This window comes from Heterocephalus glaber, unplaced genomic scaffold (assembly GCF_053883595.1).
Source record: "Heterocephalus glaber isolate CG9 unplaced genomic scaffold, H.glaber_assembly_v1.0 deba00001461, whole genome shotgun sequence".
NCBI lineage: Eukaryota > Metazoa > Chordata > Mammalia > Rodentia > Bathyergidae > Heterocephalus > Heterocephalus glaber.
The window spans coordinates 44,203,305-44,221,287 of record NW_028258308.1 but is presented as its reverse complement, the minus strand read 5'-3'; the positions used below and the strand labels follow the sequence as shown (position 1 = coordinate 44,221,287).

Below are 17,983 nucleotides of genomic sequence, written 5' to 3'. Positions count from 1 at the left end.
CTCTTAATCAGTGTTGGTTTGAAATCTACTTGATCTGCAAAGAGTATAGCTACTCCGGCTTTTTTTCAGGGTTCCCGTCGCATGGAGTATTGTTTTCTACCCTTTAACTTTCAGTCTATAAGTTTCATTTTGAATGAAGAGTGTTTCTTGTATGAAGCATATTGTTGGATTTTGCTTCTTGACCCATTCTGCCAGTCTATTTCTTTTGACTGGTGAATTGAGACCATTAACATTGATGGTTATAACTGGAACCTATTGGCTTACCATTGCCATGACTTTTCCTTTTTGTTGGGTTCTCCCTCTTTACATTTAACTTCTTGTCATGCTAGATGGTTTCCTTCTGCTTTGCTTCCTGGGGTTGTGATCCTCAATGTCTGTTCCTAGAGTATTGTGTAAAATTTTTTGGAGTGCTGGTTTGGTATTCACGAAGTTCCTAAGGTGCTCTTTGTCATGAAAGTATCTTATTTCTCCATCCATTTTGAAAGACAGTTTTGCAGGGTACATCAATCTGGGTTGGAGGGTGTTTTCTTTTAGGGCTTGGAACATGTCACTCCAAGCTCTTCTTGCCTGGATGGTTTGTGTTGAGAAGTCTGCTGTGATTCTGATGGACTTTCCTTTGTATGTGATTTGTTTCTTTTCTCTAACTGCTTGTAGAACTTTGTTCTTCTGTTGAGTTTCTGGAATCTTAACAATTATATGCCTATGTGTAGATTTTTTTTGATCAAGGCTATGTGAAGTCCCATATGCCTCACTTATTTGTATGTCAAGTTCTTTTCCTCTGCTTGGGAGTTTTCTGCCAGTACTTCTGTGAGGAGTTTTTATGTTGTCTGCACTCTCTCCTGTTTCTTCTTTGACTCCAGTCAGTCTTATGTTACTCTTCTTTGCATCGTCTAGCAGCTGCTGGACTGATTTCTCGTGTTCCCTTACAATTTTGAAGCAATTTTTCTTTTCCTGGTCATTAATTGCAATCTTATTTTCTATATCTGAAATTCTGTCCTCACATTGGCTAATTCTGCTGTGTAGACTTTCAGTGGAGTTTTTCATTTCCTGGAAATCTATTTGAATCTGTTTTATGGATTTGATTTGTTTCCTATGTTGGGATTCCATCATGTTCCTCAGCTCCTCTCTAGATTTATTAATTGTCTTGCACTAAGAGCACCATCTCTCCTGTTATCTGAGAAATTATTTCTGATTTCATTTTTTCCAGATCCCCTTTTGTTGCCAGTTCAGTGGGTCCAGGTGGTTGAGTACCAGAGTGTTCCATCTCATTTCCCTTTGGGGTTGCTGTAGGTGATCTGGAAGTCTGGTTTTGAGACTTCTTTACATGTCTTGTCATTTCAACTGGGGGGTGGGGGTGGGGAGGTGCTGTTGGCGCCAATGCAGCTCACCGCCTCTGAGCTGGGAGAGGTGGGACAGGGGCCGTGAGCAGCGGGAGGGATGGTGGCCTGGAAGCCCCTTCCTCTGGGCTGGGAGTGGTGGGATGAAGTCCCTTTTTCTCAACTAGAGTCATTTATAGCTAAATGGAAGCATATCAAGGCCATACTCTTAAGTGAAATAAATACGATACACATGTGTAAATACTGAATACTTTTTCTAGTGTGAGAAACTGAAAGTGTAGATAAGGATTAAAACAATTAAAATGAATAGTTGATAGTTTGAAATAGGAAGAAAATGTACAAAGCGGTAGGGGAAGGGGCAAGGAAAGAAGGGAAAGGAAAAATTATGAGAAAAGAAAAAAATGGAAACAAAGTCTATGTAAATAGGGAAAGGTGGAGCGTGTGAAGGGTGTACAGGTAATGGGAAAAAAATAAGAACCAAGATACATCATGTACAGGTACAAACACCCAATGATAAATGTAAACAAATTGTATACCTAAAATGTACCAATAAAAGAATATGAAAAAAAAAAGAATACTCTTTTTAATGATTGTCAGATATGTAGGTCAGATACAAAAGTTTAGGTAACTGCGTATAAAGGGTAGAAGATAGCCCAAGACAATTTTGGCTGCTGACCTACTGCATTCCATCACTCCACATCCCTGATGTTCTAGTCAGGTGAGCTTAAGCTGCCTATGAGATTTTTGTTGTTGTTGTTATTGGTGATTGGTGGGGTGGGTGCTTTGCCTATGCTAGGCAAGTACTTTACCACTGCGCCACATCTTCAGGCCATGTTTTTTAATACAGATGTAGCTACTTTGAAGATTTTTAGTTCACAAGGCAAAGTGTTCTAAGGTATTAGCATTTCTGGGAAATTGCTCAAAGTAATAATTTACATTAGATTCTACTACATCAAAGAGGAATACTGTAATTTCCAAAACCCACTTGAGGTAATGGAGAGGGTTAGTGGTAAAACTAAAACATTTTATTAATTCAATACAGGACAAGAAGAGACATAAAGTAGATTTGTCAAAAGAAAATAAAAGAGTATGGTAGTAGGCACAAACTTAACTATACCGGGAATTATATTAAATAAAAATGGATGAAAAGTTTTCCCATCGAAACTTGGATGAAGCAATCTTCAAGTTCAGGCTGGAGAGGACTCAGCCTGCACAAAACGTATTACTAAGTACTACTGAAAAGCAGAGATCCCTAGAGCAAAATATGGAAGCTGTAAGCCTTGTAAGACTGAACCGTTACAACAACAAGAAAAACTAAAGGTTGAGCTTTTTGTTTTTTAACTTGTAAAAGATAAGTATTTTAATCTTTTGTAGCAAACTTTTTATTTGGAGAAGACCTCAAGGTGTCATTTTGTTAAGTAAACGTGGAAACAAAGTCTGTGGGAAGCTTTTTGAAAGGCTTTGCCAGTGCAAGAGTTCTATATTCCCCCTGTGGTGCATAGGCTCCAGCTCAGTCTTTCTCAGGGACGGCTAGCTTTTGTCCAAATTATTCAAAAGCAATGACGACCCATCTCTATCGTTTTTCTTGAAAACTATATACTTCATGTTACACAAATAACTCCATTTGTTTCATTAATATGCTTTTATAAGTCCTCTTTGGGAAGTAAGAAACTTGTTTTCCTAAGAATTTCTGGATGTTTCCATTAAGCCTGCTTCACCAAGGGTGGAAAATAACCTTTATAATAATTATCTTGTATCTCCAGATTTCTCTTCTGATTTTGGAAATAGATGAGGGGTTACCGATCTCAGTATCAGGATATTGAGTTTGTAGGTCCAGCACCTGAAAATAGAATGTTTTCATGCTGTTACTGTTACAGGATGGCTTTTATAGCCTATGATACTGAACCACCAGGCCAAGGATGAGTGGACAAGGGGTACAGAGCCAGGAAAATACTGGTTGAAGTTTAATAAGACAGAGTATAAAGACAGAAACTTTCTTCCCCCGCTCCTCCCCCAGTACCGGGGATCGAACGCAGGTGCAGTGCCACTGAGCTAAATCCCCGGCCCAGAAACTTTCTCTTTCTTAATGGCTTAAAAAGTTTAATCTCTCCAGACGTGGGACACAAACCTCTAACCTCAATTTCTTGGGAGGCTGGGGCAGGAAGATTTCGATTTCAAGGCCAGCCTAGGCAACTTAGCAGGATCCTGTCTCAAAATGGCAAAAAAATTCATTCACTAGAAACACTGTTTTTGGGAACCCCTACTATTTGCACATTATGCTAGACCTTGGAGTCCCTAAGAGGTATCATAAGTGAGCATGTGTCTGGGGCTCTATTCATAAAAAGTAAAGACCACACATGAAGTGCAGGCTGGATGATGAGCACATGATCTGTACTATCTAAGTTCAGAAAAGGGAGTGACCATCAAAGTTAAAACTGAGTGATCAGGCAGATGAGACGAGTTGCTTCGATTTTAATGGGTAAAGCTGACAAAAAGAGGCGTGGGGAGACTATGCAGGGGACACAAGGCAGACACAGGCCCAGGAGCAGGAATGGGTCCAAAAGACTAGTAAGCGTTCACGGTGTCCTTTCGTCTGTCATTTACCGCCTTTCAATGAATGCTGGACAAAAAAATCTGCCTCAGTCTCCGCCTGAGTTTCAGGCGGCAGAGGGAGCAGACAAAGAAGCGGCGGCGGGTCAGAACCGTGGCAGCGCGCGGCCTGAACCCAGCATCCCGGCGGGGACACGCAGCCCCGCGTGACCTTGCGCGAGACCCCGCGCAGGCGGTCGCTTGAAGGGTCCTCGGCCCAGCCCTCCTGTGCTCCACGGGCCAAACGGTTCCTCAGTGGCGGCGTCGGGCCTGGCTGAGCGCTAAGAGGGCCTCAGCTAAGGAGCCGCGCCACGGGGCGCGCACCGCCTTCCCTCTCTCCGCGGCACCGACGAGCACAGCGAGCTCTGCCCCGAGCCTGCCCTGCCCTGCCGGCCCCAGCCCTCGCAGGCGTCGGCCTTTTGTAACTGCCCCACGTGACCGCACCGGCTCTTCCCGCGCCCCGCCCGCGCTGCGGCCCTTCCCGCTCCCGGCAAGCTCTTCCTGCTCCTGGCCGACCCCCGCCCCGCCGCAGCCTGGCTCTTCCCTCTCCCTCCCTCGGCGGCCGTTCCCGCGCGCGAGTCCCCTCCCCCTGTGGCTGTTCCCCCTCCTTGCCGCCCCTCCCCCCGGCCGAAGCTCACTGTCTCCAAGATGGCGGCCGTGTCAGTTTGGGGCATCTCCGCGGTCCAGCCCCGGGTCCCGGGATCCCGGCTCTCTTCTCCCCCGGTAAGTAGCTGAGGGGACGCCCCCAGCAGCCGAGCCCGAGGCGGAGCCGCTCCAGGGCTCTCTCCCCCGCGTTGCGGGGTCGGCGGCCGCTGCAGGCCCCGCCGCGGCCTGCGCCGCCTCCCGCTGCTCTGCGCCAGGCCTCGGGCCGGGGCGCCGTGGCCGCCCCCTCGCGCCCGCCCGGCGCCCAGTTCCCTCCGCCCCGGTCTGCGCGCCGCCGGCCGACTGGCCGGGCGCTCACGGCCAGCGTCCCCGCCCCCGCCGGCCCATCCCGGGGAGCGGGCGGGCGGGCCTGGCCCGGAGCTGCGGAGCGGCGGAGCGCGGGGCCTCGGGCTGGCAGCGCCGCCCGCTCTCCCGCTGTCCCTCGGGGCGCGCCCGCCACCGCCCGGCCGTCTCCCCGCGCGCGCTCTCTGGCCTTGGCCCGGCTACCGCCGAGTGGGGGTGACAGGCGGGCGGAGTTGTGGTGCGGAGGAGGCAGCACGTGTGGCAGAGAGTCTGTCGGACTGTCACCCCGGGAGGGTATGGCGCCGGGACACTGCTGCAGGACCTGTCAGGCCCCGCGCGGTCCCGCGAGCCAGCCGGTGCGGAGATCGGGTCGGGGAGCTGGGTTCAGGGCTATCCAGCTCTAAACTCCACGTGATGGCATTGTTAACTTACTCCTTGGGCTCTGTTTCCAGCTGATGGAAGCGGCGAAGCAGCCCATTGGCAAGCTGCACGCCTGTGCCGTTTCAAGTTTTTAAAGTTTCTAGCTCTTTAAAAAGAGAGCGCGAAGACGTGTTTGGGGGTGGGGAAAGGGGGCCGGGAAGGACTGTCGGAAGCCAATTGCGCGCTCTCTAGCCTCAGGTGCACTTTCTCAGAGTTAGGTTCAAGTCTACGGAGCGTTACTTTCCGCAGTCCCGGCGATTGGTGAAAATCCTGGCCGGAAAGACAACGAGTGACTGTCATTCTTTTTCTTTTCTCTCTTTTTCTCTTTTCTGCTCTTTCACCTGTGAGCTTAATCACTTAGGACGTGCCAACTTCTTAAACTCAGGTTGTAACTTCTCTTTCGGTTTATCGTTAATGTGTAATGAACTTTCTTGGAGTAATAAAACTTTTCCAGCCTCTGGTGACTCTTAGAGAAATGAAGCGTAACTCTCTCAGGGGGCTTCTTTTTTTGTCATCTAGTTTTGAGATAAATATTGGCTCAGGTTTGAGATGGTTTTGTTTCAGCCTCTGCTTTCATGTTATAGTAAACAATACTACTCTTTCCAAATGCCAATTAACTTTCTTTTTAATTTTAAAGTCTTTTTTTTTTTTTTTTTTTTTGTACCGGGGATCGAACTCGGGACCTTCCGCTTGCGAGGCAGGCGGCAGAACCACTGAGCTATAATCCCCGGCTCAAAGTCATTTTTAAGAATAGTTGCTACCAGAGCAATTTTTCTAGCATTGTTTATAATGTAATTCACATGTTCCCCTGAATAAGAGCAGAAGTTCTTAAAAAAATCACTTAAGTAAGTTAAACTTAGTTTTGGAGGCAAATGAATTATTTTAGGTCAGAATTCAATATTTTAGTGATTTAAAAAAATGTGTACCTGTCAGATTATTTTGTATGGAAGAATATTGATTGATTTTGACCCAGAGAGGCAGTGTATTTGTATGTTTTATTCATTAATGTTCATCTTGTGACTGCAGTCTTGAATTTATATCTTTATCAGATTAAGTTCTCTCTAGACCCACCCACAAATAACCAGTACAATTTTTTCTGTACTATAAATTTGATGTAAATGTGCATTTGACCCCAGTGATTCTTGGCCTTTCTTATTTCTAGTTCCTCTATAGTTTGCTTATAAACAATCAGACAGTACTCCAGTATGTGGATGTTAATATCTTAGTTTGGGTTAGAAGTTAACAGTGTGCATTTTCAAAAATTTGAGTGAAATCAGATTATTTTCAGCACTTTTACACGGCTTTTCCAGTGTTACTTTCATTTGCATTTGGAAAGTTTAAGTAATATTGTACTTAAATTATAAAGTTGATCTGTGAAACTTGAATTTGTATTTCTTTTAAGGGTTGATAATTTTTCATCTACTCTCAATGTCTGGAATTTTGAAAGATGAAAGATTCACTCTTACTTTCATTGCAGGATTCTTTCTACTAATCCAGATACTGTTGAAGTGCTGAATAGTTTCTTGGGGAAGATGTCAAGGAAGCGGTGCAATTCATAGACTGGTGAGCGCAGATTCTGGAGTACAGGATAGCCAGCACCTCTCTGGTTAGTTGTAGCTTTAGCTTAAGATCATTTATAGACCATCTCATTGTATTTCCTCGTTGTATTTTAGTCATCTTTTCTTTTTCATATAATTGTTTACATACATACATTCTTGTTTGGGAATGGTAGAAGTGTATTAGAACTCTTAGGAATGCTCAGTAAACACATTGCTATTTGATTGCTTCAAAAGACTAGGATGTTTCAATTATAATTTATTTTTAAAAATGGGCTTTGCTAGAAGATTGACATTGTTTTAATTACTTTTTCAGGCATAAGATGCACATTTTCTATTCTGACACTGGGGATGAGATCTGTGGACTTCTTACGACTTTGTGAAGAGACCCATATGTGGTGCTATTGAAAACTTTATGGGGAAGTTTGAAGGCTTCAAATAACCAGTTGTTTTGGTTTCTAAATTAAAAGTGGGGATGCATTCTATTTTGTGAAACGAGGAAGGACTCAGGCCAGAAAACTTGTATGCTATGGTTAACTGGTTTCCATCCTCCGAGAATCTTGTTTTCCATGGTGTAAAACTTACTCAACATCAGGATAAGGGATAACGACTCTATGGATATACAGAATCCTTCACCATGGTAAAACTCGCTAACCCGCTGTATACTGAGTGGATTTTGGAGGCCATCAAAAAAGTGAAGAAGCAGAAACAGCGTCCTTCAGAAGAAAGGATATGCAATGCAGTGTCTTCATCTCATGGCTTGGATCGTAAAACTGTTTTGGAACAATTGGAGTTGAGTGTTAAAGATGGAACAATTTTAAAAGTCTCAAACAAAGGTCTCAATTCCTATAAAGATCCTGATAATCCTGGGCGAATAGCACTTCCTAAACCTCGAAACCATGGAAAATTGGATAATAAGCAAAATGTAGATTGGAATAAACTGATCAAAAGGGCATTTGAGGGCTTGGCAGAGCCTGGTGGGTCAACTTTGAAAAGTATTGAACGCTTTTTGAAAGGTCAGAAGGATGTATCGGCATTATTTGGAGGCAGCGCTGCCTCTGGCTTTCACCAGCAGTTACGATTGGCTATCAAACGTGCCATCAGTCATGGCAGACTCCTTAAAGAGGGACCTCTCTATCGGCTCAACACTAAAGCAGCCAATGCTGAGGGGAAGGAGAGTTCTGAGTCTCTTTCCTGTTTACCTCCAGTTTCACTGCTTCCACATGAAAAGGACAAGGTAAGAAGGGTGTATGCATTGGTGTTCATAGAGCTGACAGTGTGGAGTGCTATAGATTCATATTTCTTTGAAGTTATCTAGAAGTTACGTTTAAGGTTTATGTTTGGGACTTGTGGAGTGATCTCTTCTGGTTTCTTATTGATGAGTTCCAACTGTGAGAACTTCATAGATACTGATTGTTTTGGTACTTTGAAATATTTGAAGCTAAGATTGAAAAAGGACATAATTAGATTAAAATCTAAAAGTGACATACAACTTTAAAGTTTTAAGGTTCTTAGGGTACCTTACTGCTGGAAGTTGATAAGCAGCCTGATAGGTGGAGACTTGACTTTGAAAGCAGCAGATGACTAAGAACAGTCCCGCCCCACTTTAGGTTATCATTAGACAGGAATGAGATTAGAGTCTCACGAATGAGACACATTCTCTTTTACCTAAGATCATGGAAGCTATTTCTAGGATGAGATTATAAAGTTAACATTGAGCATATTTAAAAACATCTGAGATTTGATCTAATTTTATTGAAGTTAATATCCCACTGAATAGCTACCTGTAGATTTTTGTTTAAATCACAGTTGAAAATTAACAGTATTTTTCTTTGAACTTTTTAGAGATCTATTTTAAGGGGTTCAGTTTTTCCACTGAACTTTCGAATAAAAGCATGTTGTTACAGTTAAGTATCTCTAATCTGAAAATCCAAAATGTTCTCAAATCTGAATCTTTTTTGAGTACAGGCAAATGCTCTGTGAAGCTTAATGATTTACAATGCTTCCAAGTTCCAGATTTTGGAGAATTTTTGGATTTTGGACTTTCAGATTAGGGATGCTCAGCTGGTAAAGTCTATGTAAATACTCTAAAATCCAAAAAACTATGAAATCTGAAGTACTTCCTGTCCCAAGCATTTTGGATAAGGGCTACTCAACTTGAGTTATCTTTAAACTAATTCTCATGAACTGATAGAGAATCTTATTCAGAAAATGATTCTATAGTATTTGGGCATTTTTAGAGTGTATTAAAAATTCAGGGTAGACAAGTAACTAAAATGCTGTTTCATAGTTCAGTACTGTAAGAACACTTATCTGTAAAAAAAATTTTTTTTTGAGACAGGGTCTCATAATGTGGCACAGGCTGGTCTTGAACTCACTTTAGCCCAGTGAATTTGTGGCAGTCCTGCCTCAGCCTAAGAATTGTTTTTTAATTATATGGTTGAAGTTAAATAAAATGACTGGATTCCTACAACTATAATCAGTCTCACAGGTTAACTGAATGGAAACAGGAAATTTATATTTTATTTATTTAATTATATATTTTTTAATTAAAAAAATCTTTTTGGTACCAGAGATCGAACTTGGGACCTTGCGCTTGTGAGGCAGGCGCCTTTATAGCTAAATAATTCATGGTTAGATTATAGTTAGTGCCTTCACTATGAATTGGGTATTATAAGTTCTTGTTGGAACACTTGGGTATTTGCTTTTGTAATAATTTTTACACCCACCCCCACCCTGTCTTTTTTGAGACGGGGCTTGCTAAGTTGTCCATACTGGTTTGAATTCATGATCCTCCTGCCTCAGTCTCCTAGAGGACAAGGATTACAAACATGTGCCACCATGCCTAGCAGAATTAGAAGTTTTATTATTTTTTTGGTGATGAGGGTTGAACCCAATGTCTCAAACATGTGAATTACCATATATCCTATTGAGGTACATCTCCAGCCCCAGACGTTTTAACACATATTAATTATACATAAAAGGTCAGTTGTGCATACTTTTAAGAGGTGATTAATTTGGGTATAATACAGGGTAAGTCCAAATCCTAGAGCCTTGGGACTTTTCCTTGATTGGAGCTTTGAGGGCCATCTAACCTTACTTTGCAATGAGCAGAGGACTTTGCTGAGGCCATAGAACAGCACATTTACACTAATGCAAGTTTAATTCAGGAGAGATCTGCTAGCTGGCTTTGGTTTTACAAATACTTGTTTGGCTACAGAGCTCTGTTTGTAGTGTAGTTAACCGAAGTGACTAAATGTGGAGTATACATTTGAGAAGATTGAGTTTTTTTGAGTAGACTGCTGTTGTGTACCAATCTCATTGGAAAACTGCTTTTCGTGATAGTATCTATGAAATTAAGAGTTGATGAGACCTGTTCTGTATTTTTTGGTGGAGTCTTTATTTTCAGTACTGAATTTCCTGAGTGACCTTCCCCAAAGGTGAAAAATCCACATTCAGAATCATAATACTGTGAACTCCAAGGTGAAGAATTATTCTTCGTCCGAACAGATTATATGTCTGATGTTTCATTGTATTTTAACTACTTTTTTCCCTCTCTCTTGAAACTGCCCAATCAGTTCTTACCCAGAATTGATTGGTTTGCTGTTATGGACCTAGATCATCTCAAAAAAGAAAAAAAAATTTATGTATGTGTATCCAAAATGTATTTGACAGTGATAAAAAAAGGAAGCTGTAGCCAAAAGTAGTTTCACTTTTATGCTTTAATTAGCTCAGCAAATAGTTTGGAGCCCCTACTGTGGGCCACACATTGCTTGGAACTGAGGAGGCTTTATCTTCTCTGGGATGCTAATACTCATATGTCTGTTGGTCTAGGCAGCTGTAGAGTAAGAGATGAACTTCAAGGACTGCTTGCTGTATGTGGAAGGACCAGAGCCAGTTTCTCTTCAGTTTTTACTGAATCAGTCCTATTTATTTTGTGCTATTAACCTTTGGAAGAAACTTTAGATTTTCAGCTGCCAAGTAAAAAGTAGCTTTTGTTCTTTTGGAGAGATTATTGTAGGAATATTTTTAATTTTACTGTGAAATCACTTGAAGTTTAGTGTGTTATTTTCACATTGAAAAATAGAATCCATGGGATACCATGATTTAAAAGTTTTATCCATGTTATAAGGGAAATTTCTAAGCTAGCTTTAGTGTGTGGTGATTTATGGTGAGCTTATTTACTTAATAAATGTTTTCTATGGGCCAGGTATCACTTCAGGGCTCTATACAGTTGACCCCTGTATCCACTAGGGATAGATTTAAAGACCCTCAGAAGATTCTTTAGACTGAAGGCAGTACTAAAACCTATACAGATGGGTCCTGACTTACTACAGTTTGATTTAGACTTTTTCTTTTTCTTTTTTTGTACTGGAGATTGCATTTAGGGCCTTCCCACTGATCTATAGTCTGAGCCTTTTTTAAATTCTTTTTTGTTTGGTTTGGTTTTTTTTTTTTTGAGATAAAAGTTAAGTTAACTGGCTGGTCTTGAACTTGTGATCCTCCTGTCTTGGCCTCCCAGAATGCTGGGATTGCAGCAGGTCTGTGCCACCATCTCTGGCTGGATTTTTCTACTTTTATGTTATAATGAAAGCACTCTGTATTCAGTGGAAATTTACTTTGGATTTTGAATTTTGATCTTTTCTTGGGCTGTGGACTCTTTTGAAGTTGGGCAGCGGCAGTAAGTTCCAGCTCCCATTTAGCCAAGTGATCACATGGGAAAACACCAATGCTCTGAAGTGCAGTGTGATGCCAGCGTAACATGTTCAGTAGGATAGGTATATTAAATGCATTTTTAATTTGTGATATTTAAATTCACCATGGGTTCATCTGGAAGTAATCATCTTGTAACTGGAGGAGCATTTAAATATACTGTAGTATGTTTTAGAAATAAAATGCCTCTGATAACATCTGAGTTATAAATTAGGTATAGTAAAAGATTAATAATAATAGTTTATAATCAAGTAGAATAATTATAATAATACACTATAGTAGAAATTATTTAAAATTTATATATTGTTTACTTTTGGAATTTTTCATTTAATATTTTTGTATTGTGGTTGATGGTGAGATAACTGAAACTGCAGACTGTAAAACAATGGATAATAGGAGACTTGTACATTTCTTAACTCACTTAATCCTCATATAAGTAACATTGATGTGAACCAACAATGAAGTGTAGGTACTATTATTTTGTAGGTGAAGAAACTAAGACATAAGAGGTTCACTAACTTGCCTGAGTCACACTAGGACATCCTAGCAGAGCTAGGATTTGAACCTCCGCCGTAATAGCTCCACAGTCTGTTATACCTATACTGATCGCCTCTTGGGAGTTGTAAAGTACAATGCTTATAACTACACTCAGGTACAGAGTTGTGAATGTCCTTGGTGCTTAACTTCATAACACATTTCCTAATTCTGTTTTTTTTCTTTTTCTTGAATTTCTATGTCCAGTCCCAGTTGTGCACACCTGTAATCTAGGAGACTGAGGCTGGAGGTTCCCAAATTTGAGCCCAGCCTCTGCAATTTAGTAATCTAGCGAGACCCTTTTTCAAACTAAAATACTAAAAAAGAGGTGATATACAGATCAGTGCGTAGGCCCTGGGTTCAATTCACAGTACCCCCCCCCCCCCCCCCCCCCCCGCCAAAAAAAACACAACCCTTCTATACTTACTAATTTTTGTTTTAGTTGTCAGTAAAGTTTTCTGATTTGCAGTTTAGGGATTGATAATAAGGTACTTTAATTAGCAGAAAGCAAAATGTTGCCTTCTTTGAATTGTGGGATGTAGGTGAGGAGGAGAGCTATAAGTTATAAATTGTTTGCTTTCTTTGCTTTTGTTTTTTAAAACAGTGTCTTGTATGAAACCCTAATTGACCTTGGCTCCCTTAGGTAGCCCAGGCTGGCCTTGAGCTCTCACAATCCTCCTGCCTCAGGCTCCTGAGTACTGTGGTTACTGGCAGGTACCCCTACACCCATCTTCAAATTGCTTTCTTTTTGAAATGTAGATATAAATGTAAAATGATTTGTTCATTTATTTCACTTATTGTTTACTCGGCAAACATTTGAATGCCTACGGAAAACAGTGCATTTAAGATTTTCATCTTGTGGGGCATTAAGGCAGACAGAATAGAGATATTGTACTGTACAAAATACAAATTTGGGGAACCCTTTTTAATAAGTCATTTAAAAATACCAATTAGTGATGGTTAATCTTTGAGAAATAATTAGCTGTCTCTTGGTGAAGCTTAATATTGAGATTGTGATGGTCCATTTTCTTAGAAGAATTTATATTCTTTCCAGGAATATTCACCTTGATTCAAATTTCTGGGTTCATTTTATGCATTCACAATAATTTACTTGAATATATGTAGCTTATATTTCATATTACTAACCCTGAAAAGTATGCTTTTTTGTGTTAATCATCTAAATCATTAAAATGTTATTCTTTGGAGTAGTATTTTAGAATAGAGTTATAATTTACTGAAATATTCTGTTAGAAAGAGAAGAGGAGATATTGTTAATGTTATTCAGGTTATTATAGAGTTAGGTAACTTGAAGCAGAAAGATTGAGTGATGAATCTTTTGTCTTTTACTCCAAATTACACGTTAATACAGTAATCTTTTAGTAGAGACTATTTAATTTTATGGAATTTGTATTTTAAATTCAGAGTTAAGTGAAATTTTGACAGGAATTTAGATTTTGGGTTGAGACAGGGTCTTGCTATGTACTTCTGAACTCACTACATAGCCCAGGCTGCCCTTGAACTTGTGGCGATCCTCCTGCCTCACCTTCCTGAGTGCTGGGATTATAGGCATGTGCCACAATGAGGAACTTAGATTTTTAAGGCAGAGATACTGATTAGAATGGGATATGTTTGCAAGTTATTGAGAGTAAAAATGATAGTTTTGACTTAGCTATTTGGAAATGGCCTTTATAATAAAATCGCTTCATTTTTAATGTTAGAATAGTGATATTATATAAGAAAATTGTTTATAAATGGAAGTTTTGTAATTTCAATTTCAGATATCCTGTTATGTTACTTTATTAGTAAGGCAAGGAATGGTAGTTGTTTTGCTATTAAGTATGTGTGGATTGCTCTACAGAATTATTGTTCACTTAAAAAAAACTTCTGAAAACAAAAAATACTACAAAAAATGTGATTATCAAGTTTGAAACTGATCTCATTTTTTTAATAATACATGATATATATATATATATTTTAAATTTTATTTTATTGGTACATTTTAGGTATACGGTATAATGACATTCATCATTGGAAATTTGCACCTTTACATAATCTCTCTTGGTTCTTATTTTTCTCCCTTCTCCTGCCCTCCCTTCAACCCTTCCATCCCTCCCTATTTACAAAGACTTTGTTTCCATTTTTCCATTTTCTCATATTAATTCCATTCCCATCTTTCCTTTCCCCTACCCCTCCCACTTCCCCTTCCCCTTTGCCCCTTTTTCTTCCTATTTCACATTATCTATTACACTTTTTAGTCCTTGTTTACACTTTCAGTTTTCTCATACTAGAGAAACTATTTGGTATTTACACATGTGTATATATTTAACTTTGAATACCATACTACATCCTACATCACTGTTTATACTGTTTTTTTGGTGGCTCCATAAAAATATATCACTAGGCCAGGGATGTAGCTCAGTGGTTCTGGCGCTTGCCTTGCAAGTGCAAGGTCCCAAGTTCAATATCCAGTACAAAAAAAAAAAAAAATATATATATATATATATATATATATATATATATATATATACCAAATCCCTGCAGTAGAGTAATTGTAAATATGATTAGGAATTGACTTTGTCTCAGCAGACTTGTTCTTAGAAAAAAACAGCTTAAATTTAAAAATAGATAGAAATATGTTTTGTTTTGTTTTTTGTGTTTTGGTATCAGGAATCGAACTCGGGTCCTTCTGCTTGCAAAGGAGGTGGCGGAACCACTGAGCTAAATCCCTGGCCCCAGAAATATGTTTTTAGTACAAGATTTGTTTAAACTGTATTTGTTTAAATATAATCTAGTGTATTGCACTTAACTCTTTTCTATCTTTTAATAAATTCATGAAATAAAAGGAAGAAATTAGGACATCAGATCTCACAAATTGCTTCAGAAATAGAAATCTGCAGGACCTAGTCATCTTGGCCTGTTTTTTTTTCTTTGCCCTAATCTAAAGACTTAGGGAATATAAACAGTTGCTTATAGGAACCTATAAATAGTTAATGTCTGGTAAGGGCTAATGATGTGTTGGGTATTGTTCTAAGTGCTTAAAAATCTACTTTCTTATTAAAGGCTCAAAAGAACTCTACAAGGTTGGTCCTGAGTTCAATCCCCAGTACAAAAAAAAAAAAGAACTCTACAAGGTTAAGTTTTATAGGTATATTATAATATTTATATAATAGTTCCTTAGTAGTGTTTAATGTAAGTTTTCATTATGGCATCTCATTTAAAACCAAATTAAAATTGAATATAAAATGCAAAATCCATAAAATTTTTTCTTATCCTTGCTGCCTGATTTTTATGAGTTCATCATCAGTATATTGGCCATTTTTTTTTTGTACTGGGGATCGAACTCAGGACCTTGCATTTGTGAGGCAGGTGCAGTGCCACTGTGCTATATCCCCAGTCCATGGCCAGTACTTTTTTATTTGACACTTCCCTTGAGTACTGTGAAAGCAAATACATAACAGGAACAGTTTAAGGAATCCAGGGAAATTGTCATTCAGGCCTATTGAGGTTGATCTCCTTAACAAGCATTTAGTTTTTTTCTCTTTTTATGTAATATTTTGGAGAAAATGTATTTCTACATTGACTTTGTTCTTTGCTATAGAGAAGATTGAATCTAGGTGCCAAGTTTGCTGATTAAAGTAGAATTAAAGAATTTTCTCCTACTGAACTGTAGAGTTTAAATTACAGCAATGAGTACTTTTCATATTCTTTAAAGAAACAAATGTGTGTTATGTATAGGAATTATTAAGTGTTTCATTCTGGTAAAATTGTTTACCAGTTGGCTGCCCAAGTGGAGTTATTTCACAAAGGATCTGAGCAGATGAACTAGACCAGCTTTACTTTCTGCTTGGCCCAGCTGGAGCAGGATTAAGACTCATTCAGTAGCATCTGGTTCCCAAGAAAATGAAGGCTGTTCCTTTTGGTTTTTCTTTTTTGACAGGAAAGTCATAGTTCTCAACAGATGGCTTTCCTTAGCCATGTACATAAGCCTCTAAAGTCAAGGTCAAAGAATGACCTTCAGCTCCTTTAGGATATAGGTGAAGAAACTGTGTAGTATGGTACTGTTTCGTTAAGGGTTGAAAGTAAGCATAGAGTGCAGTTAATGTGGCATTTAGATGTGTAGAATGCTCTTCTGGGTCAAAATATTGTGTAACTCCGAGCAATGGGAGAAAAAAACCGCAGCTAAGATAAAGTAAATTAGGTTGTAGTGTTGATGGATGTTGATGTTTATAGTTGAATTATGTTATGCTTACAAAGTATAGATAAATTGTTAGAATTGAATCTTTTGGCTTTTGTAGAATTTTGAGTCAGTGGCAGTCTTGGATCATAGTGACTGTAATATTATTTCCACATATGAAGACTGAGCCAAAGAGATGTGTACAGTCTAATGTCACACAGCAAGTTAGTAACATTTAGGAGAATTGGTCAGGCCTTTCTTGGTACTGTGCTTTTTTCATTTTTCTATTACTGCTTTTAGTCTTTTAGAGAGCAGTGAGTATCAAGTAGTGTAGAACTCTCTCCTTCAATGGAAACGAAAGAATATAACCCTTGTCTGGAGAATTATAAACCATAATTGTGTAATCAGCTTGTTTAAGAATTTGAAAATTGCTGTGCATCTTACACATTCTTGGTAGAGAGTTGAAACAACTTTTTTTGTTGTTGTTGGTTTTTGAAGAGATTGTTTTCTTATGGTCCAAATTAGAGGATTTAGAAAGTTTTTAGCTAAATATTAGAACACTTTGAGCTACCTTAATGCTGGAAGAAAAAATGCTCCTCTAATTTTGAAAAAATGTTCACTTAGAAATAAGTGTGATTTTTCAGTAGGTCTGCAACACCTCCTAGTGATTGGATAATTGGTTAGACTTTAAAATTTTTGAGACTGAGATAGAGGTGGCAAAGTACAAGCCTTTGTATTAACTAATGAAGTATTTTTTATCAAAGGTATTAAGTTTGAGTAGACCAACAGTGTGTAGTCCAGCACTCATTGTTTATATGTAGTGTCTGCTATTAAAGTATATAGGGAAGGCAGCGGACAACAAATCATTGTCTTTATTGATTTTTTTGACTAGCAGTTCATCTTTGTATAACTTTACTTTGTCATAAAACAGCAAGTTCATTAGAATAGCGCCAAATAAAGGATAAGATTTAAGACAGTTTTATGTAAAAAAATTGGGTGTTTTTTAAGATTATTGGTACAACTTATGAAGGAAAAAATAACTGATGTAGAAAGAAAATCTGGGAGCTGAAAAAAAAATTTTTGTGAAAGATTTTAAGTCTGAGAAAGAAGACAGTTGACTTCTGTTGCCTTTTGTACAGAGAGGTGGATTCCCTGTTGGAGGGGCATTAGCAGACCTATACTGTAGGCTGCTTTTTCCTCCAGGGACTCATGGACCACACTTGACCTACAGAGCTGCTGCTAAGTGTTGGTTTTCAATTCTTCCAGCTTGTAGGTTCTTTTTTTCTTAGTCTTTGGCTACAGTGAGACATTTAACTCCAGAGTTTTCTAGAACTTGTCATAGAAAGAACTCTGGGAAACATTGTAATATGTGTTAGTGTGACGTTGTACTTAAGTGGTTTCCTAATTTTTCTACTCAGGGCATATTTAAATATCTCATGGAGTGTTTATCCTCTTTCATCATTTTCCTGCCTTAAATCTTTTTTTCTTTGCAGTTAGTTTTTCTTTAATTTTGTAACATAAATCTAAATCCCTGTTCTTTCTAAAGCAGTGGTTCTTGGCTCTAAATCCATTTTAACTGAGGTGTTTTAAAAAATAACCAAGCCAGTTAGATCAGTCTTTTTTTTTTTTTGGTACGGGTGATTGAATGGGACCTTCCGTTTTATGAGGCAGGTGGCAGAACCACTGAGCTAAATCCCCGGCCCCAGTTAGATTAG

The 17,983-nt window shown here is 39.2% G+C and overlaps 2 protein-coding genes across 4 annotated transcripts in view; one reads left to right on the top strand and one right to left on the bottom strand.

Moving 5' to 3' along the window:
- Positions 1 to 2,664: 2,664 nt before the first annotated feature.
- Positions 2,665 to 5,591, bottom strand: LOC147826814 (uncharacterized). Its single transcript, XM_087216968.1, has 3 exons — positions 5,532 to 5,591; positions 4,565 to 5,193; positions 2,665 to 3,177 (listed from the first exon to the last, which is right to left on the bottom strand). The coding sequence occupies exons 1-3, from the start codon at positions 5,589 to 5,591 to the stop codon at positions 3,084 to 3,086; spliced, it is 783 nt and encodes a 260-aa protein (XP_087073094.1). The 3' UTR covers positions 2,665 to 3,083.
- The window catches only part of Kat6a (lysine acetyltransferase 6A), a 141,465-nt gene continuing 128,005 nt past the window's right edge, over positions 4,524 to 17,983 (top strand). For 2 of the 3 annotated variants that reach the window (XM_087217386.1, XM_004855289.4), the window contains exons 1-3: positions 4,524 to 4,649; positions 6,769 to 6,897; positions 7,164 to 8,084. In XM_087217386.1, coding sequence (XP_087073512.1) covers positions 7,485 to 8,084 — 600 coding nt within the window. In that variant the 5' untranslated portion in view covers positions 4,524 to 4,649; positions 6,769 to 6,897; positions 7,164 to 7,484. The remainder of the gene's footprint in view (positions 4,650 to 6,768; positions 6,898 to 7,163; positions 8,085 to 17,983) is intronic. The other variant, XM_004855290.4, reaches the window with a different exon arrangement.